The sequence below is a fragment of the Cheilinus undulatus genome, linkage group 6, assembly GCF_018320785.1.
Source record: "Cheilinus undulatus linkage group 6, ASM1832078v1, whole genome shotgun sequence".
NCBI lineage: Eukaryota > Metazoa > Chordata > Actinopteri > Labriformes > Labridae > Cheilinus > Cheilinus undulatus.
The window spans coordinates 12850876-12876800 of NC_054870.1; the positions used below are offsets into that span (position 1 = coordinate 12850876).

At 39.1% G+C, this 25925-nt stretch overlaps 1 protein-coding gene across 1 annotated transcript; it reads right to left on the reverse strand.

Moving 5' to 3' along the window:
- Positions 1 to 1276: 1276 nt before the first annotated feature.
- Positions 1277 to 23626, reverse strand: LOC121511210 (ovarian cancer G-protein coupled receptor 1-like). Its single transcript, XM_041789810.1, has 4 exons — positions 23426 to 23626; positions 18742 to 18926; positions 17851 to 18319; positions 1277 to 1459 (listed from the first exon to the last, which is right to left on the reverse strand). The coding sequence occupies exons 1-4, from the start codon at positions 23624 to 23626 to the stop codon at positions 1277 to 1279; spliced, it is 1038 nt and encodes a 345-aa protein (XP_041645744.1).
- Positions 23627 to 25925: the final 2299 nt, after the last annotated feature.

Here is a 25925-nt window from a genome sequence, read left to right on the forward strand (position 1 = left end):
TAAAGCAATCATATTTTTGGATTGGGCAATAAAAGCTGCATGCTTTACTAGTGCCAATAAATGAATATGACTCGTTAGTTGTTACATAAACAAAAGGCTGTCTCTATCAGAACCAGAGGGGGAGAAACCCCCCCCCAATTCACACCCAGCAATCAGCAATCCTCTCAGTGTAGTCGAGCTTAGCCATGTTAATTAACAACTGACTGAAATCCTGTATGTGGGAGAAGGAAGCCAATCCTCTCTCCTGTTTTTTTGGGTGCTCACAGTCGTTGGCATCTGGCACGAACGCAACATTAGGTTTCTATTTTTGCACTCTTAATGCTTGGCATGGTCATAAACAGCTGCCCTTTGATAGCGTTTCTCTATGAAATCACCTCTTTACCCCCATCAGGAGTTTTCAGCTGTTGCGTGATGTCAGCTGCAAACACTTACTGACAAAAAATGATTACGCTTCAAACATAAATCATCACTTTGTATGGCTGACACCCAACCCTTCAACCTGGATTGGATCCAGTAAAGTAAATTATTATGTAAGGATTTATTTGTTTTCAAAAACATTGACTGGTCCAGGCAACAATATGTTTTTAGCCTAAGCTGACTTTGTGATTGCTTACGTCACTTCATCGTTCACACTGCATATGCTGGCATATGGATATCATTGTTCCCCGTTTTTGCAGCAACGCAGTGAGGCCAAAAGCTGATTTACAGTTCCTTTGCTCATGAAAACACACAGGACTAAGTCTGCAAGTGGACCCAAGCGAATGAAAAATACAGGCAGGTTTTGGAGACCTGAATAATGATGGCAAAAGACAAAGTTCATGTAGCTTAAAATGTCATCATTTCTGTCACTTTTTGCCATGAACAAAATGAGGCCAGGCAGGAACAGCAACACATAAATCAGCAGCACGAGGACCAGAATTCCCACACTCTGTCGTTTTTCATTCAGAGGGACTGAGGTGGAGGCAGAGAGAGCTCTGAGGGTCCCACCCAGGAAGAAAATGAAGAGTGGGACGGGAAGGAAAAAGAAGAGGGCGAAGATGGTTTCAGTTACATGAAAATTAACCCTGGCAATGAAGGGGAGCAGAAAGACCAGAGGAAGGCACCAGATCACAACACAGATCAACAAAGAGCTCTTGATGGAGGACATGAAGCAGTACTTCAGTGGGGGGGTGATGGTCATGTACCTGTTACATACAATAGAAACAAGGTTTTAGACTTAGAATGTCATAGTTGTATGATTAACAGACCAACAACTATCAGACAAAACTTGCTTGGATTACCTGTCCAATGAGAGACACACCATGGAGCCAACCCTGGCCATCAGAGAGTAGATGTAAATGAAGACAAAAGGTCTGTAGTTAAAATCAAATGTCATGTCAGCAATTATGCCGCAGAGCTGAATGAGGTCGGCAATGAGAAGGTTGATGGCGTAGACTGGAGCAGCACGATTTTTTAGCACCTGTAGAGAAACAGTGACAAAAGTGAACAAGCAAAGAGAAAAAGAAAATCTGAACCTCAGTCTCCTCCAAAATATATAGCCTGGCTTTTCCAGCACATGTTGTAAAACAACTTCATATCTCATCCATAAAACCTCAAGCTTCATCTTGTCTAATTCTGTAACAATTACGACATCAAAAAAAAAAAAAAAAAAACCTTAAAGCACCTTTTTATTTTGCTGCTTAATGGAAATGTAATTTAGGTTTTTTGTTTTTGTTTTTGTTTTTGTTTGTTTTTTGTTTTTTTGCAGGAATTCAAAATTCAGGACTCACCATGTAATGAGAGGCTAAATTTGATTCAAAACCAAGTCAAGTGACTGCATAAATATCCACCTCCTTTAAAGTGACTGACCAAATTCACAGAGGGTCAGACAATTGGTATTAGCAGTGTCACAATTAGTGAAATGGGGATCACCTGAGTGCAGTGAATGTGTCTCAAGTGACTGTAGAACAAAGACCACTGTGTGTGGACGGTCCAGTCAATGGTTAATCAGTATTCCTGGCTACCATTACACCATAAAGACAAAGGAACACCCCAAGTAGATCAGAGAAAAGGTTATTGAAAAGTATAAGTCGGGGGATGGACACGGAACAAAATCTCAAGGCACCGAACATCCCCCAGAGTTCAGTTAAATACATCATCAAGAAATGGAAGGAATATGGCTCATGTATAAATCTGCCTAGATCAGACCATCCTCACAAACTAAGAGATCGTGCAAGAAGGAGACAGTGAGAGAGGCCACCAAGACACCTGTGAATACTCTAAAGGAGTTACAAACTTCAGCAGCTGAGATGAGAGAGACTCTGATATCAGTCAAAGCTTTATGGGAGAGTGGGAAAGAGAAATACACTGTTGAAGAAAACTCATATTAAATCTGGACTAGAGTTCACCTAAAGGCATGTGGGAGACTCCATGGTCAAGTGGAAGAAAGCTCTTTGATGAGACTGAAATGGTGCTTTTTGGCTATCAGACATGACACTATGTTTGGCAGTCACCAAACACTGCACATTACCACAAACGCACCATCCCCACTGTAAAGCACGATGGTGGCAGCATTATGCTGTGGGGATGCTCCTTGGCAGCCGCTCCTTGAAGGCCTTTTAAGTTAAAGGGTAAGATGAATTTGGGAAAATATAGGAAAATCCTGGAGCACAATCTTATGCAGTCTGCCAGAGAACTATGGCTCAGGAGATTCATTTTCCAGTAAGAAGTGGAAGTGGAAGCAAAATTGAACAGAGGTTAAGTTTGAATCCCTTGTTAAAAAAAAACAAAACAGAAATATTACATTTCTACGGAGCCCCAGACATGACATGGTCAAAAAAAATTTAATTGTGGCCACAATATAGCTATAACGTGCACACAAAATACAAATTCATGGCAAAAAAAAAAAATAATAATAATAATTCATGGACAAAAAATACTAATTCATGGCCACAAAATACTAAATTGTTGCCACAAAATACCAATTTTTGGCCATGAAATACTAATTAATAATATTTATATCATTCCTGAACAGCTGGGTAAGCAAATCGAGCACACCTTCTCTAAGGTCTAAGGTAGAGTCAGTAGAGGGGCTAAAGCTACATGATGAACAGGAATAGTATGATTAATTTTATTTTAGGCTGGGAATGAGCTACAATTCTGAAAAGCCTGGCATTGCAAGGAACCATTATTACCGAGAGGCATTTAAAAAGAATATTGAGAGCCTGGTTGCTTTACGGGCGGAGGTAGAACTTGGAGGCTGTCCAGGAATGATATTAATATTATTAATTTGTGTTTTGTGCGCACATTATACCTACTTCATGGCCACAAATTATTATTTTGTGTGCACGTATTTTGTGGCCACAATTTAGTATTTTGTGGCCATGAATTAGTATTTTGTGGCCATGAATTAGTATTTTGTGGCAACAATTTAGTATTTTGTGGCCACGAATTAGAATTTTGTGGCCATGAATTAGTATTTTGTGCTCATGTTATAGCTATATTGTGGCCACAATATAATTTTTTTGACCATGTCATGTCTGGGGCTCCGTACAATTCAATCTCAAAGACTAGTTGAGACTGAAAAAGGTGGCTACTTTTTGATTTTCGTCTTTCTTTACAGAGTTACTTATGGAACTACACGGGTTAGTGTCCAATCAGTTTAGATGAATAATAATTTACATTTATGACTCATTCAGACACTCTGACACATGTCATGCTATACGTACCAGAGAGAGAAGGGCATAGATGGCAATGAGGGTCAGTGGAACGTCAATGCAGATCAATATGCATGAGGTCCAATATATTGTGTCAGATATAATGTACATGATTTTATAATCATGATCATCATAATCATAGTTGTTGTCATAGTAGGTTTTCACCAGCGACATGTTGCTTATGTTGGCTGCCATTCTTCAGATTGTAACCTGTATGAGATCAGGAGATAAAAAGTTTAACAGTTTTTTATTGATATCACATTTGGTGCCTAAAATGCACCAAAAGTACCATTTTATTGGGTTTGGAACAAAAGTATTTGGTTATCTTTCAAAAGATCTAAAAGAATAACAGTGTTGCCAAAAAACTACCAGCCTGCTGACTATTTGTTTCACACCATACACCAATACACACCCACTAAAGAAAACCTTAAGGGCTGTCAACCCTGGACATTCAACCAACACCCATACTGGTTTAATGTGTACTATCACAAAAATGTTTGAGTTTGCAAACACATTATTAACTTGGAAAAAAACTGTACTTTGATAAATGCTCTTAGACAAAATGACAGATGTCTAACATTTCTATCCATGCAGACTGATCAGTACATTCACCAATGTCTGGACAGGATTTTCTTGTTAACTTGTTGCACCTTGTGTTACTGTCCTCTTATAAAATCATCTTTTTACATTTGTGTAATATCATAAGAAGCATACTGTGTGTTTAGAATGTATTCAGATCTCATTCACTTTTTTCAGTTTTCTTATGTTGCAGCCTAATGGTTAATCTACACTTAGTACCCCGCCATGACAAAGTGAAAACAGATTTTTTTTTTTTTTTTTTTTGCAAATTTACAAAAAAGAAAGTAAAAAAATTAAGTTTCACATCCACATAAGTATTCAGATCCTTTGCAAAACACTTGAAACACATGAACAAAGCTTAATTTTATACTAAATTCTACATACCCAGGATTTTCACAGGAAAAATGTTGTTTTCCCTGACATATACAGACTTGTTAATCTTCTTTCTTTACCCTTAGATGTTCAAGTGGGTCAAACATGACCTGAATAGGTTGTTTTCCTGGAATATTTTTGCTATTATTGTTGCTATCATTATTTACTCCAGGCCACCCACAAAAAAACGTGTTTCCAATATTATTTCATTTGAATTTTAATGAATTGTAGTTTTTATTTTGCTACCTCATGCTTTCACAAGTGCGTCAAAAATGACAAGAATGAATTTTCTTTGCTTTGATTCCCAAAGTAGGTGTTCGCAGGACACTAAAGGGGAGTTCATGGAATGCTTTCAAAAATAAAGAGAAATTTAGTATGATTCAAAGTGGTACATTTTATCCATAGTTGTAAAAATATTGTTAAAAAGAGTTAAATTTAAAATATAACATAGTCATTAAAGGACATTTTTGCATAAAGTCAAATGTTCAACAACTATCTAAAATGTATATTTGACAAGATTCTTTTCGCAACATTGTCCACCTTCCCCATTTGTTTTGTTGGAGATATAGGACATGTTTTTATGATCCAGGATACTGGATTAAATAAAGTGCAGGTTTTCCAACCAAAATGCTTTATCCTACACAAGATTACTGCAACTGTCTACAGAACAAAAGAGTAATATTTGTATCACAAAGGCTGGTGTAATTCATCCCCTTGAGGGAATATATATTTTTAAAATTAAAATATTTATTACAAAATTTAAAATAAACTATGTGTACTTGTCACTGCATATAGTATGTATCCGTGTACCCAAGAATTCATGCATTAATTTACATTGCTATAGATCGGTGAACTTATCAATCATGAATTATGACAGAAGACATTTTTCAACTTCTGTTTCATTATGTTTTTATTTTCACTGATTACTTACAAAATGACTGGACGGTCTCATTACTCACACAAATGTTGACATTCCTCAGTTAGTTGTCTGTAGTTGTCTGGTTATTTTTAAATGTTACAAAATGAATAATAATAATAATAATAATAATAATAATAATAATAATAATAAAATTAAGCTTTTATTGGTACTTTTAACCAAAATGACAAAAATGCATGTACAATGATTCTAATATGGGTCATTTTTGACTCGCCTGTGAAAGTGTAGGGTCCAATCACTTGAGTATTCAAAGGTAATAAAATCTAACTAAATTTGAATTTTGTTGGCTTTTTATAAAAACAAAAAAATTACCTCAAAATACAGTTTATTTTTTGCAGTTTTTATCTATCATCTAGAAACTACTCAAACTGCTGCTGCATTAAATAACCATTAAAATCAATGTTATTCTTGTAAAAGCTAGAAGAGTGTATACAACATAACTTAGCTTTTTTAAAGTTGTTACTATTAAATATTAATTTCTATATAAGATAAAGAAGCCAAATGTTTACCTTCAGAAGCAGAAAGACCTTGTCTGATTGAGTTCACCACACCTTTCTGTTTCTGTCTTCTGTGTCCAAACAGGTCACAGTAAGTAAGTAGACTGAAAACATCTGATATGTTGATCATTTACATCACCTCCCCTGATAAACAAGAAAATAGCCTTCAGGCAAAAGTATGTAAAGTCCAACAAGTCCAACAGAAGAGAACATTAAAAATAGTTTGAAGTTTGAATAATGCAAATCATCTGATTCAAAGTTATGTTTCATCAGTTTGATTTTTGTTTCACAAGACATTTCCAACAAACTTATGCCTTGTTATTTAAATCTGGATGTTTCTTCCTTAACATTACAGAACAAAGAATTATACAATAATGTCAGTTAATTTGAAATGATTGATATTTCTTCTTCAATTAAAACAAGGTCAACACTAATATGTTTTGTATAAATTAGGTTAAGCAGTATCTGAAGTGTTGGAAATAAGAAGAGTTGAAGCAAGTACCACCCCTAGTAATGGGTTTTGAAAGTTTTTATTTTTTGATGCCTGTACGTGATTGGAAGGTGCCAAATGTACCCTAAATCACACTGACAAATGGTACTTCTAGGTAGGAGGAATCTGCGTGAGCAGCGAGCTTCCCATTAACACCAGCTGTCATCCAAACAGCAGACTAGTCACATTATTACAGCCGGTCAGCTGCAGTATTACTCTGCTGCATGTGCTTTAGACAATTATACATAAAAATTCACTGATGAATAGAGATTATCTTCAGATGCATTTATTATAACATTAGAATTGGGGGGGGGGGGGTCAAAACATTGCTAAATTTGGTTGACTTAAAGTCTTGGTAAAGTTCTATAAAAATCTGTATTTTAGGTTTGTTGTATGACAGGCCACTGTGTAATGAACTATCAGACCAAATTTCAGTTAGGATAAACATCTCTAAGTTTATCAAGTTAAGCTTCAAACTCATGAAAAATGACACCCCAAAATCTGATCTGGGATGTTGTGGGCCTGCCAGCTGAATGAGTCAAAGCCACACCCACTCACGAGAAAGACAATCCTTTCAAATTTTAAAAAATGCTTCAACCAGACTGGACCAATCATCTGTCTATTATACAGCTATGTTACAACGCTCTTTTTCAAGCCCCCGGAGAAACAAGTTTCGAGCTTAAAGTCTCAGTTTCATTTTCTTATCCTGTATCTAACTCTTCAGGTATTCCTTATATATCATTTTCTAAAGTATGTCATGTTAATGACCTTTACACATGAAAGGTGATTCAAAAAAATGGCATAAAAATGTGAACACTTCAGAGGTTAATTTTGTTGCTCTTTTCTATGCACATCAGGAGCAATGTGATTTTGCAAATAAATTATACATATTCTAAAAGCATTCTGCAGTGTTTTCTCCTGTCCTCTGATAAACAGTGATATATATTGGAGCAGAAAATAAAAGGAGGTTTCTCCCTCTCTCCCCTCCAGACTGTGGTGTGAGTAAGGGTACCTTCATGTGCAGCCAGGAGGACTGTGCTGGTTTGTTTCACTGTTTCATTCACTTTGCCGGCCACGTTTGCTAAGAGGAGCAACCAACACAGCTGAGGTTCACTTTGAGAAGAGTTGATTCGCCCCACAGTGCCCCGACTGGCACTCTTTTTATTTTGTATTTTGATCTTTTGAACTAATATGTTTGCCTTTTAATGTCAGATTTTGATGTTGTAAACTTATCATTTGGACTTTTTTATGTTGATGTTTATGGTGTTTATCATCAGAGCCAAGTTGTTTTTTACTTCCTGTAATTCATCACTTGTGAAAATAAGGTTGAAAGTTTTTGGTTTAATGTTGACCCTGTTTGGCCCTCAGGTTAGACCTAATTCCAGATTCTGGCCCCATCTGGGACTGAGTTTGACATCCCTGCTTTAGAGGGTATCATGGACTGTTGATGGTGAAATCTCTAAATTCTTTGCAGTTGCCTGTTTAGAAACGTTGGTCATAACTGCATTTGCCAATGCAGTATTCACAATGTGGATTGTGAACAGTTGTGCCCTTTAGAGTGCTCCTTTTAAACACAATCATGGTACTACCACCAACAACCTATTAACACTAACCCTAACAGTGACCCTAAGTAAGCCAAAAAAAATTAGACTTTGGGGAGGGGCCCCAGGGCATTGGGGGTGGGGTTTGGGTGGCTGGTATATATGTGGGGAGTGGTCCTGAAAGATCCCAGGCTTTTACATACTTTGGGAGCACTCCGTTTAGCTAACCCTAACCCTAACCAACCCTAGCCGTGCGTACACACCAAGTCGGCATTAGCCAAATGGAGTGATCCCAAACAATGTGAAGGCCTGGGATATTTCAGGACCACACCCCTTAAATATATACCAGCCCCAACAACCCCTATGCCAACACCCTGGGGCCCCTCCCAAATTCCTTTTCTTAAAAGCTGTTTAAGGGTTATTGTTAGGGTTAAGGTCGGCATTAGTCAAACGGAGTGCTCACAAACTATGTGAAGGCCTGGGGTATTTCAGGACCACACCCCTTAAATTTATACTAGCCACAATAACCCACTCTCAATGCCCTGGCCCCTCCCAGAAGTGGTTTTTGTACAAGCTTTTGAAGGGTTAATGTTAGGGTTAGGGTCGACATTACCAAACGGAGTGCTCCCAAAGTATGTAGAGGCCAGGGATATTTCAGGACAGCACCCCTTAAATTGATACTAGCCACAATAACCCACCCTCAATGCCCTGGCCCCTCCCCAAAGTGTTTTTTTTACAAGCTTTTGAAGGGTTACTGTTAGGGTTAGAGTCGGCATTAGCCAAACGGAGTGCTCCAAAACTATGTAAAGGTCTGGGATAGTTCAGGACCACACTCCTCATATATACCTGCAACCAAAACCCCACCCCCAATGCCCTGGGGCCCCTCTCCAAAGTCCTGCTTCTTTAGTCTCATTAAGGGTTACTGTTAGGGTTAGGGTCAGCATTAGTCAAACAGAGTGCTCCCAAACTATGTGAAGGCCTGAAATCTTTCAGGACCACTCCCCTCATATATACCAGCCACCCACACCCCACCCTCAATGCCCTGGGGCCCTTCCCCAAAGTCCTATTTTTAAAAGCTTTTTAAGGGTTACTGTTAGGGTTAAAGTTGGCATTAGCCAAACGGAGTGATCCCAAACAATGTGAAGGCCTGGGATCTTTCAGGACCACACCCCTTAAATATATACCAGCCCCAACAACCCCTATGCCAACACCCTGGGGCCCCTTCCAAATTCCTTTTCTTAAAAGCTGTTTAAGGGTTATTGTTAGGGTTAGGGTTAAATATGGTTTAAATGTATACCAGCCCCAAAAACCCCACCCCCAAAGCCCTGGGGTCCCTCCCCAAAGTCCTGCTTCTTTAGTCTCATTAAGGTTTACTGTTAGGGTTAGGGTCGGTGTTAACCAATCGGAGTGCTTCCAAACTATGGAAAGGCCTGGGATCTTTCAGGACCACACCCCTTAAATATATACCAGCCCCAACAACCCACCCTCAATGCCCTGGGGCCCCTCCCCAAAGTCCTATTTTTAAAATCTTTTTAAGGGATACTGTTAGGGTTTGGGTTGGCGTTAGCCAAACAGAGTGATCCCAAACTATGTGAAGGCCTGGGATCTTTCAGGACCGCTCCTCTCATATACACCTGCAACCAACAACCCGCCCCCAAAGCCCTCGTGCCCCTCCCCAAAGTCCTGCTATTTTAGTCTTATTTAGGGTTACTGTTAGGGTTTGGGTCAGCGTTTGCCAAATGGAGTGCTCCCAAACTATGGAAAGGCCTGGGATCTTTCAGGACCACTCCTTTCACACATACCTGCAACCCAAACCCTACCCCCAAAGCGCTGGGGCCCCTCCCCAAAGTCCTGCTTCTTCAGTCTCATTTAGGGTTACTGTTAGGGTTTGGGTTAGGTTCGGCGTCAGCCAAACGGAGTGATCCCAAACTATGTAAAGGCCTGGGATCTTTTAGAACCACTCCCCTCATATACACCTACCATCCAAACCCCACCCCAAACACCCTGGGGCCTTCCCTAAAGTCCTGCTTTATTTTTCTCATTTAGTGTTACTGTCAGGACTAGGTTGGGCGTTAGTCAAACGGAGTGCTCACAAACTATGTGAAGGCCTGGGATTTTTCAGGACCACACCCCTTAAATATATACCAGCCTCAAAAAACCCACCCCCAATGCCCTGGGGCCCCTCCCCAAAGTCCTGCTTCTTCAGTCTCATTTAGGGTTACTGTTAGGGTTAGGGTCAGCGTTAGCCAAAGGAGTGCTCCCAAACTGTGTAAAGGCCTGGGATCATTCAGGACAACTCCCCACATCTATACTAGCCATGCAAACCCCACCCCCAAAGCCCTTGGGCCCCTCCCCAAAGTCCTGGTTTTTTAAGGCTCATTTAGTGCAGTGGTTCTCAAATGGGGGTACACGTACCCCTGGGGATACGTGAAGGCACTCTAGGGGGTACGTGAAATTTTAAAATATATTCCTGCTTTTTTAGAAAATAGCGCCTTTCTATGCATGTCAGGAGCGACACATTTTTGCGAGTATATTACGTACATTCTAAAATCCCATTCGTGCTGCGAACGTCTGCGTTGTGTTTTCTCTGTCCTCTGATAAACAGTGATATTTATTGAAGCGGAAGATAAAAGGAGGTTTATCCCTCTCTGTCCTTCACTCCGTGCATAACGCGGCATTTTTACGCACAGCCAGGCTGTCAGTGCCGTCTAGTTTCACTGTTTCATTCACTGTGCCAGCCAAGTTTGTAAGAGTAGGGACTGACTTTTCATTCATTCTATGTCAAATATGATCAATAAGAGTAATAAGGGCACAGCTGAGGGTCGCTGTGAGAGGAGTTAACTCACCCACAGCGCACAGATTGGCTCATCTGTTTGTGTTCTAGAATGGTCAGAGGAGTCATTTCAGTCAGCTGGTTGATCCGTAGCATTTTTAAGTCATATTTCTGAGGTCAGAGGAGACTGTGTTGGTAAATATTTCACTGGAATAAAGTCCTATTAGTTTAGAAACAGCTCCAGCTGTGGGAGTAGCGCATTTGCGCTCATGTGGACATGTCTGGCTGCCTGCTGCCTGTCTCCCTCTCTACCAGGCTACATGGGGCAAAAACACAAGCACTGACTACAGACAGATATGAGGAGATATCAAACATCAGGTGGTGTTGGAGAGGAGGACGTTTTTGTTCCTCTGTCTGCCTTAAAAATCGGCACCACCACCATGTGTGCTCATCGGAGCGAAACTTTAAAAAAATATCTGCAGCAATGTCACACTGAGAAATGGTGTTGCAGGTGTTGAAGCTTGCATTGATTCGCTACAGGTTTGAAATGTAAATATTTTGTGAATAATTTGAACCAAAAATTTGCATCTGGAGTGAGGACTTAAGTTTATGAAGTGGAGTTTATATTTTGTAAATTAATTAAATTTAATGACCCTAAAACTCCCTGAGGCTCCCCCGTTGGCAGAATGGTTTGACCCACGCTGGCACATTCCTGTCAATCACTGTATTCACAATCACTCCATTCATAAAAAGGTTCATGATTTATTTTTGTGAAGAAATGCTGATCTATAACTAAAGTTCATGATTTCAGTTTGAGAAGAGATCTTTATTATGATCCTAAAAAGGGGCACTAAGCTGCCTTTTTTATCATTAGTTAATTATTTACAGGTTTTTAGTTCTCTCTAGCCCTATGTTTTCATTTCCAAATTGTTCCAGAGGGACCACTGCAGCCGAGCAGAGTTTTGCACACCTCTGGGTTTAAATGGTTTTATTTATTTATTTATTTATTTATTATTTAGCTGGGTTTCCATTACGCTTGGAAATGCACAAAATTGAAATAGTGAAATAAAAAACTGGTAATGGAAACACCTGAATTTTGAAAAAAAAAAACTAAAATATCACTAAAAAGTTTTTACACTTCCATGAGGAAGTTTTTCAGGTGTTTCGATATAGAAATAAATTGCAAAAGTGCAATGGAAACACTTTTACCGCATTTACAAATCGCGGGACATGACGTACGGTGTCACGTGACCAGTCACTTCAAGACAACATGGCGCGGTGCATGTAGGCAGAAGAAGAGACGAGACTTTTCTTAACATCATACTTCTAGCCTTATGCGTGACTTTTACCATACATACGGACTTTATCTCTGAACTATCATCCGTTGCCTTCGTCTTTTGTTCAAAATTATAAAGGCAACCGCCTTAGATGTAACCAAAACTGTACCAACACGCAACAGGTTCTGAGTGTCTAGCTTCCCTGCAGCGGATTCACACAAGATGAGATTTTACGAGAATTGCAAGGCCTATGCCCAAAACTCTCTTCAATGGAAACGCATTCAAAGCGCAATTGTATTTACTCAAAATTTAAGGAATATCGCTTTTATTTTGTGAAAAACTGTAACGGAAACCCAGCTATTGTTTTCACTACATTAATTTGAATTCCCACATTTAGTGATGAGAAGATGTGCCATGAATTTAGTCAAGCATTTTAACATTTAAAATGTTTGAAAAAAATATTTGTAATTCATAATTGTTTATCGTTTACAAAGTTTGATAAATCAGACAGCCGTCACAGCACTCTTTAATGTCTTTATTTTTGGCCAAAAAGCTTTGTGCTGTTTAGGGGGTACTTGGCTGAAAAAATACTTCACAGGGGGTACACGACTGAAAAAAGATTGAGAACCACTGATTTAGTGTTACTGTTGGGGTTAGGTTAGAGTCAGTTTTACCCAGACGGAGCGCCCCCAAACTATGTGACGGCTTGGGATCTTTTATGACCACCCCCCTCATATACACCAGCCATGCAAACCCCACCCCAAATGTCCTGGGGCCCCTCCCTAAAGTCCTGCTTTTCACCCTTGTATTGTGTTCAAATTTGACCTGGTACATATTTAAGGGGTGTGGTCCTGAAAGATCCCAGGCCTTTATATAGTTTGGGAGTGCTCTGTTTGGCTAACACCGAACCTAGTCCTAACAGTAATTCTAAATGAGACAAATAAAGCAAAACTTTGGGGAGGGCCCCAGGGTGTTGGGGTGGGGTTTGCATGGCTGGTATGTATGAGGGAATTGGTCCTGAAAGATCCCAGGCCTTTCCATAGTTTGGGAGCACTCCATTTGGCTAACGCCAACCCTAACCCTAACAGTAACCCTTAAAAAGCTTTTAAATATAGGACTTTGGGCAGGGGCCCCAGGGCATTGGGAGTGGGGTGTCAGTGGCCCATATCTATCAGGGAGTGGTCATGAACGATCCCAGGCCTTCACATAGTTTGGGAGCGCTCTGTTTGGTTAACCTACTTATCTGCGGAATATTCTCAGTGTTTTTCCTTTCCCTGTCCCAGTTTGTTTTTGAAACATGTGCAGGCAACAGATTCAGAAAATGTGTATTATTTCCAAAAATGTTCATTTTTACCATGAAAAATCTTGTTATTGTGTTTCAGTTGAATAAAGGCAGAAAAGTTATGTTTTTATTCACATTTTACACAATGTCCCAGCTTTTTGGTAACTGCAGGTTTGTATGTTTGCTTTTATTAAATCCAGATGGCAGGGCCTGCATGATTTTAAGACGGCGCAGGATGACAATAGCCCAGTCATTTGTCTAGAAAGTTCCTCTTACACATTCAATTTAGAAAATTTCTGATCCAAATTACTTCAAATGTTGAACATTTTTAGCATTGCCTTAAACATTTACTGGGGATTAAAAACAAGTGACATCTCTATAGTATCAGCATGAGATTTTCATATGAACTGTTAAAAGCTCAAAAACACAAAAACCCAGTAAAATTGTCTGGAAACGCTGGCCTAGAAAAATAAAATCAATATGGAAAGGTAACCAAGCCAACCCAGCAACAGGCCTCAGATATCAGCACGTTCCCCTAAAACTTCCATCCATCCATTTTCTATATCGCTTATCCCATTGGGGTCGCGGGGGGCTGAAGCCTATCCATTCTGTCATCGGGTGAGAGGCAGGGTACACCCTGGTCAATTGCAGCCCCTAAAACTTCCTAATCTCAAAATAAACTCACCAAAAGTGGTATTGAAAAGGAAAAAGAAGAAGACCTGCTTGGGGAGCAATAAAAGAAACAAGAAGATAGAATTAGCCATGTACTAAGAAAGTGTGCCAGCTGCTCCTCCACATACCCTCTCCTTCTTTCCTCAGTACAGACTGCAGGCAGAGGGAGGAGGAAGACCTGAGTAAGACAGAGAGCAAACAAGGCTCTAATGTAAACTGGACCACAGGGATTTGTGAAACTGCAGAGACTTTTATTTGGCTTTAATTAAGGAAGTCAGACACAGATATTTCTCAGTTCAACACATTTTTATTAAATTTTTAGTTTTACAAAAGAATAAATATATGTACAGTACTGTGCATAAGTTTTGGCATGTTTTGGTGACAGTAAGGCACAGATGTTGCTAGCAATCTGCCTGAGGGCTGGAAGGAGGATTGACATAACCTCGGTCGTACTCTGGATGTCTTCGCATGTTACCAGGGGCATGGGAAAACAATCTGTTGAGAAGATAAAGTCCACATCTTTAGGGTGGAGTAAGGGGTAGATGTGGGGAGTAAGCATTTCTGTTTGGATGGGTAGTTAGGGTTGCCACGAGCCCCAGGTAGTGCTGTGGCTGTCCCAAGGGCCCGAAAACTGCAGGCATTTGCAGAGCAACAAGTGTGTGTCACTCGTGTTGAGTTTGACTCTGGCTGCTCAAACCCCCCTCTCCAGCCTTGGGTTGTTGCACATCAGCAACAGCTGAATCCTTAGCACCTTACATGTCTAAAATGTATGCACATGACTGTATAAACCAACTTTATCCATATTTCACAGCACACAGCAGCTGGCTGATTGAAAATCCCCTGATTTGAATCACATCTAACAAAAGAAGAATGCAAAAAACACTCATGAAAACCTCATTGACAGATCTAAATCATAAAAGACTCATCAGGATTTTATCTCAGTAGGAAATACAGAGCAGAAATAAACATGTAAATTAAGATGACTTGGTGGCAGGTGATCAAAAATAACATTCCTCTAGGATATATTGAAAATAAATATTGATAGCTGTAAGAAGTTGTACAACATATGTAAGAAAGACTTATCAGAATAATCAAAAAGGTAAAAGAAAACCCCATCACGTTAAAAAATTAGTTGTTTCATTTCTGATGTTTATTATTAGTTCTCAATTAAAAAAGCACTGGCACTGCTGAGCAGCACCTGTATCTGATTGGACTTCAAGCACTCTGTGGCACTTGCTGGTGTTTTTTTTCCTGTCTAGATCTTGTGTTGTACTTTCTCTCAGATGTTCATCACTTGGAAAAAAGCATCTGCTTTTTTCCAAGTTTTCTGTAACATAAAAGATGCATAGCAGATATGAATTTGATTAGAACAAAATGAAATGACCCTTTTGATATCTGTTATTATGACGACCACAGGTGACAAAGTCACCAGTTAACACGGTCACTTGTTAAACTGTAGCAGAACTCTTTGACATTAAACAGACATCAGATCTTATATAATCATGCGTGTCAGCAGTTGTTGACTGTTCTGCTTATTTTAACTCTGGTTGGTGCTGTAGGTGTTATCTCTGGCTTTAGACACGTTCCTGAAGTAGGCTGGACTACATTACTTTCATTTAGCACTCTTAGCATACACGCTTGGTCAGGCCTCTGACCCTGGGGATTGTAGACTCCACAGCATGTTAAAGCTTTTCTATCAGTACATTAGTGTTTCAGACACATCATTAGCAATCTACAGCAGCAGTAGTGTTGTCATGTAAACATTACAGACACTGAGAGCTAATGCTGCTAATGCTAACAGCTAACAAGCCCCATATCCTCTGCAGCATCTTTGCATCAGAGAAGCTGGAGACAGTGCATAAAATCCCAGCAGCTGGTTTGCTGTGCTCAAAATTCTGCTGTAGAAAATGTATTTTGGATGAAATAAACTATGTTTGAAAATGCTGATTTTTTTTGACAATTCTAAATGATGGATTTTTCACACTGGTGTGTTATGTTGTCACCTTCATAAAATCATGGCCTAAGTCATTTTTTTTACCAAATAAATAAATAAATAAATATGTTTTTAGCCTCAGTCAGCTCTTCATGATGCTGGCAACATCTGGTAAAATCACCTAATTCCTCAGTTGAACAGCTCATGTGATTCTGCCCCTGTAGTATAATAGCCTGTCAAGAGTGTGACTTAGGCCATTTTATCAGCTTTTTAAGATGGATTAATTCTACCTAGCTAGTGAAGTTATTGCCATGGTGCAGGACTCATTTCCTATTGGTAAATAGAAAGGTTTACTATATTACAGATTCGATTTTATGCAAAATTTCGCATCATTCCAAGTCATTTAAATGGGATATTGATGATTCAGATCAGCGCCTGTTGCTTCATTCTCTTTTGCTTGCTCACCCCCTTCCAATCCCTCCCCCTTCTATCTCGCACCCAAACCTCACTTTCAACACAGCTGACTGCCAGTGTATGACATGGATAAAAACCATGGAAATATGACAGATAAAGGCATACGGTTGTAGCCTACTCACAGGTCATAACAGAGACTGAATTAAAAAGTTGCTCTCCAAACTCAACTTGGCTCAGCACTATGACTCATGTGTGGGTGTTTAGTGCTTGCTTGGTGGCACACTATGCAGCTGGCAGTGATTTAAAATCCAGCCTTGGTTGTTTGCATGGAGTGGCTCCTACTAACTTAATGGGATCTGCACCTGTGTTACTGGTGTTTGCAGCATTGAGCTTTCTGGAAACTAGTTTAGCTGAAGCGTGTTGTTTAACTCAGCACTATGTGAGGTTAGAATAACTGTTCTTGGCAATGGAAAAGTTTGCTCTCGTGTTCTTTATCCCGAGAAGGGAAAAATAATGCTGGGATTTCCAAGACAGAGATCTCACGCCCAAGTGCTCAGCCATGCTGTGTGCGTGTGTGTTTCAGTGTCTGTGTTTGTTTGTGTCATTCTGCAGCGGCTCTGTCCTTTCTCCCAAGATGCTGCTGTGCTTATGTTTCCATCACATCGTCCATTGAACTAGATGTTTACCAACCTTTATCATTGAGTTTTCAGCTGTAAAAATAATGAGTAACTGGTGATTTAAATTATCTGTAATTATAACCGCATTAATGATTTTAAAAAGAAACACGATACACTTCTAGTTACCATAAAAAGTAAGGAAATTACTGTAACATGTTACTCCCAACTCTGCTTTTCCAGAAGTAATTTGGTCTAAGTCAGATCCCAAATTCCCTAATTTACAAAAGCCTGTCCATAAATTGGCCTAAGTCATCAAATCCACTTATATTACATAGTTGACTTACTGTGTGGAATGGTTAATAAATATCAGATACTTTATATTTGATTCAGTTTTTTCTGTCTCCTGAAAAACTTGAAAATATGTCTTAGGCCATTATTTTAAGAGGGTAACAGTATTCAAAAATATAAATTCTGTACTTTAATATAATTCAAAACAGGGCATTACTATGGTAACAAATAATTTTAAGTAGTCATAAATAGTGGTTATTGGTTGTACGTTATAGATATTTCTGTGAACTAATACATTTGAGTAAAGTCTCCTAATGGAGCCTTGTTTGGTCCGCTGTATCCAGTTCAGCTTTGTTATTACTAGTTGTCATTAGTTCATCAGTTTTGTTCCAAATTGTTGCAATTGTCACCTAATTCAGGTTCAGAGTGCTGAACATCTTAGACATACATAGAAGATGTACTTCTACCACTGACTGTTGTTACAGTATCACTGCTCTCCATTCTGCAACAACACACACGGGTTAAACACCTATCTATGGTCCCTTTCCTCATGAAAACATACAGGATTAAGTCTGCAAGAGGATTCAATCTTAGACAAATGTCAGCCAGGATGTACAGAGTGTAAAACTGAGTGAAGTTAAAAGATTCCTTTGGCAGGAAATGAATGATGACGGGCAGAAACAACAGTGTGTACATGAGCAGAACCAGGACTAAAGTTCCCACAATTCGTCGTTTTTCATCAGAGTGGACTGAGGCAACAGAGGAGAGGGCTCTGAGGGTCCCAACCAGGAAGAAAATAAGCAGCGGGAAGGGAAGGAGGAAAGCAATGAGCATAAAATCATATGACAAGACAATTACAATGGAACTGGCCCAGACCATGAGACAGACCAGCACAGTGAGTTTAATGGATCGTTTGTCACGGTACCACAGTGGGTGGGCGATCACCAAATACCTGAAAAATAAGAAACATAACCTGAAATAATTGGAGTCAATATTCATATAGTAAATTTCTTTAAAAAGGGACATTTTGTGCAATGTAACTGATGTATGAAAAAAAGAGTGTATGGACTTGGACATTAAACTAATCACTGCTGTAGGAATTTGAGTTATAAAACTATAAAACAGGAAAGCGAATTGAAAAAAAGAATGACCAAAGACAAAACGACTGAAGTATAAAAATGCCTTTTTTATGTGTGATTGTTGAAGTATTATTTCAAAAGGCTGCTGTTTAAGTGTGGCTGATCCCATCAAGTAGGACATTTGAAATTATAGCATGCAAAGTTGTAGGATGGCCACCTTGTCTTTGAATAGCATCAGAATTATAATCATGGACTACAGAAACAGTTACACACATCCGGGGTTATGAGTACCTACCTCTCCAGCGAGAGACACACCATGAAGCCAACACTGGTCAGCACACCAATTTCACGAGTATACGAGGCGATGTATGAGTCCCAGTACCAAGGTGCTACCTCAGTGATGAGCAAACAGCAGAACTGAATGAGGTCAGAAATCATGATGTTGATGACGTAGATGGGAGCAAGGTGATCATTTCGCACCTGCAGGAAGACACAGTTAACCGGAAGGTGTAAAACATTGTCTAAGACTTCTTTCTCCTAAGTATGCCATTATACTTTGCCCAACAGTTGCAAAAATAAATTACTGTTTTTTTTATTTCAGTTACATGCATGGTAAAGACACATCACCTAAATCATTTCATGTCAAATTTGTCAGTCAGTAACTGAACAAGGCCAGGTAAAAACCTCGTATGTGGCTGACTGCAATTGCCTGGGATGCCTGTTGAAATGCCTGAGTGAACTGTGGATTTATAGGTTTTGAGGTATGTAACTGTGATGTCCCTTATGTCTGTCGTTTGAGAAATGAAGGATCCCAAAAGTTTAAAACATAAAGCCCTGTTGGCAGTAAACAGCTAACTGGACACACCAGATCACCTCATATATCCATTGCATGAATATATTTCACATTCAACTGGGAACACTCTCACAGAAAGCGTTTAGGAATAGCAGGACTTAGAAAATTCTCGAAAGGTAACTGGAGGGAAGTTCTGTCTGTCTCATTCATGATGGGTCAATCAGAGTGATAAATGACGTGCACATACACTACTGCTGACAGGATACTGCTGCCTTAGATTACTAATGGCAATGTGGCTCTTTGCTCCTGTTTTAAAGGTCACATATTTTACACTTTTTAAGACAATTTTATATTAGTCTCAGAGGTCACCAAAACATGCCTGTGAAGTATGTTGCTGAAAAAACTCTGCAGTATTGGTCTTTTGCTGTGTCTGTGGCTTTAAATGTTACTGAGCTCTCTGACTCCGCCCCTCTCAGGAAGTAGATGTGGCTTAATTGATGTGGCTCTCCTGATCTTCCTCTCAGCTGGCAGCCGAGTGGAAGATGGAGGACAGGAATAAGTCATGTGGTGGATTTCATGAACAAAGACTCAGCCCACATGGGCTTTCTGAAGCCTGAGTAGAAGTAGTTTTGGAGAGAAATTTTTAAACAAAGAGTGAGGAGGCCTAGGAGACACATTATCCTAGGAGCACTTGCAGAAACTTGGTGTCCACATATGTCCAGTACAGCGCCTTCATCTACACAAAAAAACCAGTGTAACTGCCCCTTTAATCACAGTCCAGCCACTGGGTTTCTGTGTGCTGAAGTTATTGTTCTGATTTTGTAGCTGAGAGCTAAAGTCTCTTTCTCCGTCTTCTGTTTTAAGTCCTCCTTCTTTGGTCACATGTGTGACCGGGCCATTTTAAGACCATCAGCCATCTTGTTCCTCTACCTCTCTCTCTCTTACACATTTGTCATGCTTTACTCTGCCTGTAAATAGTTAATCTGTTTTATTTTAGTAGTTTAGTAGTAATTTGTTGAATTAGGTGCCATTATAACAATTGATTACATTATAGATTTAGTGTGAACTTGAACTGTGGTTGTTGTGCATATACACTGTGATTATTGTTGATTGATGGGGTCCAAAGTGTAAAATTTGATTTCTTCTATTTATTTGATATCCACATTTATGAAATAATTGAAAATAATATAATTTTAATTATAATGCTGACTGATTTTTGCTGATTTTGGTTGTTGTTCCCTGTTTCAGGGTGGTGCCCCATAAATTATTAACCTTGTTCTATAATTTTATCTATTTATGTGAGTAATAATAACCATAATTATTAATGGTTGAATAATAGCCAAAACCTAGCATTAAAACCCCAACAGGAAAATTGAATACATGATACTTTAAATCAACATCTTCTGTCATTGAATTTAAAAAAAAGAAAGAAACCAAAGCACTCTTAACATGAAGCATCTTCCTGGGTGTGTGGAGAAGTGTGACAGAGAGAGGAGCTGATAGGTGGATAGGAGGCTTAAACCTGTAGCTCTTCTCTGTATTCCAGCGGTGGTCTTTACAAGAAACTAGGCTACAATGTGGTCAGCCTACCTTTGAATTGTTAAAACACTCCATCAGCTGCTGAATAGCTTAGACCTGCCATATTAGCTGCTGTTGCTAATGTGCAGTAATCCTCCTCTCCTCCTGAAAACTCTTAAACCTTGCAGTCAGTCCCCTTAGTAAAAAAATATCAATCCAAAGGTGAGATCTGCGTTAAAGAGACAATACTGCAAGGTAATTCTGATTTGTAACGTAAATTTTATGCATGCCTAAAATTATGATGTGTTTGGATACAGCTCAGACTTTTGACCATTAAAGGGGATGAATTAAAACCTTTTTATTATGTGTTCAAATGTCACTTGGAGAAAATCGGAATTTCTGTTTTAAGCAAGAAATCTGAAGAAATCTTTACTTTTACCTTTTTTTCATTTTCTGAAAGCCTAACTAGGGACAGGAGATGGAAACTAGTAAAAGCTATAATCTCTAATATGTGAAACATCAGTGACTTTTAGCGTGCTTGAACAAGATATAGTTTGCATTGCCCCTATCATATAAACCTAATAAATAAATAAATAAATAAATAAACAAATAAATACGATGTTTTTTTTTTAAATTAGAAGTATAAGATATACGGTATATAAAGCATGAGTTCAGTTAAAAACATGCTGTCTCCTTTTTCCATCTGAAATACACACATATTCCTGTTAAAATAATTAATATTATTGATTAAGAGTGTGATTATTAAGGAGTATTAATAAGAGTACCAATATAAATAAAAATCAGTAATCCTTATCCCAAAGTCAGTTATCTAATGTATGCTAGTATTTATATCAGTTTATTTCAGATCATTACAAGTAGGCTATTGATAGGACAAAGTGAGTGTTCATTTAATTTTAACAACACTTTTTAGAGAGAAAAACTGTTGTGACCAAAATTGAAAACTAAAACTGGAATTTTTGAGTTTTCATTGACTAAAACTAGACTAAAACTATGAAGTGTGAACAGGAGTAAGATGTGACTAAAAGTAAACCAATTTTGTCTAAGGACTAAAACTAAGACTAAACGTAAAAACGACTGTCAAAATTAACCCTGTCTCAAAAGCTACTCGACCACTGGGTTGAAGATGTTTGGTTTTGTTCGTCCTCTGGTTTTTTTAAAATACAAGTTGAAGAAATTCATACATTAATGAAACACATCAACGACGCCTACCTATGAAGCTGGAATGGCTTAAAAATGGTTGATAATTTAAAATAATTTGGCTCTGTGATTTAGATACTGAGGACTCATCTAGGACTCAAACACAGGTAATGGGGACTCAACTCGGACTCGACTCTGATTTTATTGTGGTGACCTGGACTTGACTTGGGCTTTAACACTGGGGACTTGAGGCTCGACTCAGACTTGAGGTTTGGTGACTTGACTACAACACTGGAGGAAGGAAATATGTAAAAATTGTTTATTATAACGGCAAAATAATTGTCCGACAAGGTTGGTCTTCATCAGAGCTAACAAACAAGCAGTGGTCACACCTCTATATAAACTACAGCCAATGACAGGCAGTCACATGAATCAAAGAGAAAACTGGTTGTCACTGGTATTGGGAGAGGCCACACCATAATAACTGACTGGTGAGCCCTGGGTGAAGACTCTCACCTGGCTTTTCCTCTCAGCAGTCACTGAATTTAACAAGAGGGTCTGGCTGCAGCCCTCGAGCAAACCCCTACACTGGGGCGTTCGGCTGGAGACCTCTACGGTGGGGCGAAACCTCTTCACTGGGGCGTGACATACATTGCCCAAGCCTACGCTGGGGTGTGCAGCGTGTTAGCTGTTGTTAGCATGACTACACCGCTGTGCTTATGACACATTAGCACAGCCCCCTATGCTGGGGCTTTGTGGTCTACGCTGGGGTGTGCAGACGCCGACCCTACACTGGACCGTGCAGTAGCAGACGCCGACCCATACGCTGGGGCGCTTCCCACGCGTATTGGTCTACGCTATTAAAACCCAACTGGTTAGATTTAGGCATTAAAATCCGACTGTTTAGATTTAGGGTCAGCCTGTCGGCAAGCGGATAGAGCTGAAATTTCATCGCGGGTGATATACGTCACGCCCCAGTGTAGAGGTCCATGGCTTGGGCAATGTACGTCACGCCCCAGCGAAGAGGTTTCGCCCCACCGTAGAGGTCTCCAGCCGAACGCCCCAGCGTAGAGGTTTGCCCGAGGGCTGCAGCCAGATGCCTCTTGAATTTAATGATTAAAAAGGGGAAATTCGAGTAAAGGTAAGAGAGGGACTATGTTACACAGATGAAAGTTCTCAAACTATCTCCAGCTTCATCTACTCTTTCTTTTGACCTAACTCTATCAACTATTTTCTTTACATACAGACAAAAATACACAATTATGTATGACTAAAGTGCCACAGTGACGGGTTTCACTGGTAGCTTTTGTAAAGCAATTAAGTTATCAAGACAAGCACCTTTTAAAATTATTTTTCAAGAAATCACTCTTTATACTTCTCTTACTGAGCTTGCAAGACAGGAAATTTCAATAACATTTATCCAATATTATCCCTCCTTTACTGAAAGAGTTTTTGGCAGACACAGACAGACACAGAGAGTCAATCATTAAATCTGAGTTATAATACGTACCAGAGAAAAGACAAAATAAATGGCCACAAGGGTCAATGGCATGCCAACCCCAATGATAACGTATGTCATTACACGCGGGATCAAATCAAGGTTCATCAAGTGGTCATAGTCTCCATAGTCATAGTCACTGTAGTCATCAGAGATGGAGCTGTGATTGTAGCTTTCGTTCAGTGAGGAGTAGTACATGAAAAAATCCTCCATTCTTCAGACTGAAACCTGGTTTTTGTGAGAAAACATACAAAAAAAAAAAAAGGGGGGGGGGGTACATTTAACACTCTTGTATTACCAGAATGCAACAGCATGCAATGATATTTATTTATAACAAAATGATGTGAAGCATTTAATGGCATTAGTTTAAGGAAACTTAAAGGGTCCACTGTAGCTGTTCAGCCTGACATAGGCCCCTTCAAGGCCAATAGTATGTATCTGCAGGCTAGCAGGCAGCAGTTTCAGGACCACAGATTCAGTACTGTAGAACCAGGGCCCGTGTTTTTTCGCAGCAGCACCACCTAACCAAGTGGAGGAGCATTGCAACTAAACGAGTTACAGCAGGTCCAGATGGACTCCATATGGACTTCAGTTGCTTAAATTGACACAACTTTGATAGGCAGGAATTTAAAGTTAACTTGAAGTACTTTTTTGTGTCATGTGTTTTTTTTTTCATTTTAGATAACTGTTTTATAAAGAAAGAAAGAAGTAAAAAAAAATAGCCTATTGCATGAAAGAGAATCCTATCAGATAACGCTTAAAAAAACTTAATTTAGCCCACTAACATCACATTATCATCAGCATGCATCAATTAAAGAAACATTTCAGAGCAAAACAACACACTGAGCACATCAGGAGATGATCTGATCCATCTAGTGTCTTGTTTGTTTTCTGAAAATTTACACTTTTATAATGTTGCAAATATATGACTTTATAAACTTGAAAATTTTAAGTTTATAAATGTATTATTTCAACTTTTTTAACTTAAAATGTAAAACTTTTTTCCTCATGAATTTACAAATTGATATACTCAATATTTAAAGTTTTATTTTTCCTTACAACTAAATGGATCCATTTGATTTATTTTCATTTTTTTAGAGTGGTCCTAATATGACCTCGTGGTAAATTAGCTACCATTACTGATAATGTTTTCATTACGTTCAACACACTTGTGATACAATAACATGAATCACATAAAAAATAGACTCCTAAGAAGAAAAAAGTATGGTACAAATAGAAAAATATTGCAGCTTTCTAGGGCTGATAAAGACCCACACATGCTGTCATGTTATTTGGTTAAATAAACTTAGCACAAGCGTCTGCATTGGTAGAGTTGCAGAAAGTCTGATTTGGATTGTCTGGCCAGAGAGCTGTTGACCATTTCATCCTGCAAACCTTGATTGCAAATCTGTAGAAGACAGTCTACAGTTCCTGAGTGCTGCCAGGGTGAGGACTCAATCTTCTTTGGGTGTCAAATCAAAGAGTGAACAGCAACAGGAAAATAAGCTGTTTGGCATCGGCAAATTTTTCATTGGCACAACCTTTCATTATTCTATATTCTCTGTAATTTCTAAATTCAAAGAAGAAGTCAAAAAATTACCTTTGGAAGCAGTGAGAAGTGACCTGAATGAGAGCTCTACCCCGATGTCTGATGTCCACAGTAAACATGTAAATATGAGTGATAGCATATGATAGAAGGGAATTATCTGCTCCTGCCCTCAGAAGAGAGGAAACAGCATCCAGACACGAATATGCAAAGTATACCCAAGTAGTTTGTTTAAAAAAAAAAAAAAATACACCCAAGCTCAATATTTAAGTTTATTAAAGAGATGGTAGCTGAAGACCAAATACATTTAACGTTTGAATCTGAATGTTGACCTTATGATCAGAAGGCAGCTGCCAGGCTCAGTGCAAGGGAAGAGACAAAGTCAGTTTTCTGGCTCAAATCTGTTACAATACTTTAAATGATCCATAGACCACTGTAGCTGATAGATCTGGTAAATTTACCTTACCAAGAACATAACCCAGCATTTAACATACTGTTAACATTCAAATTAGGCAGTGACAGAAGGAGCTGAGGAGAAAAATCAGGGAGGGGAAGGACAGATACAGGAAGAAGATGGAGGAACAGCTGCAGGAGAACAACATCAGGGAAGTTTGGAGAGGCCTGAAACCCATCTCAGGCCACCAGGAGCCAAATGGGACTTTTCCATTACACAGCTCGGCTTGACTCGGCTCGACTCAGCACGGCAGCCCAGCGCAGCAGGGGGTTTGCTTTTCTACCACAGCCGAGCTACCTGTTTGAGGGATGACGCAGTGTTCTGAGCCCTCCTGGATCTCTACACTCAAAAGAATAACTTGCTCAGTGAACATAATAAAATTATGGAATGTGGTTCCACCCGAGTAAAATGCGTTAACTTAGCCAGAAACAAATTTGTTGAGTGACCTAAATGTAAATATGTTGGGTCAACATGATGTATTTGCGTTACTGTTACTTAATTACCATGGTTCA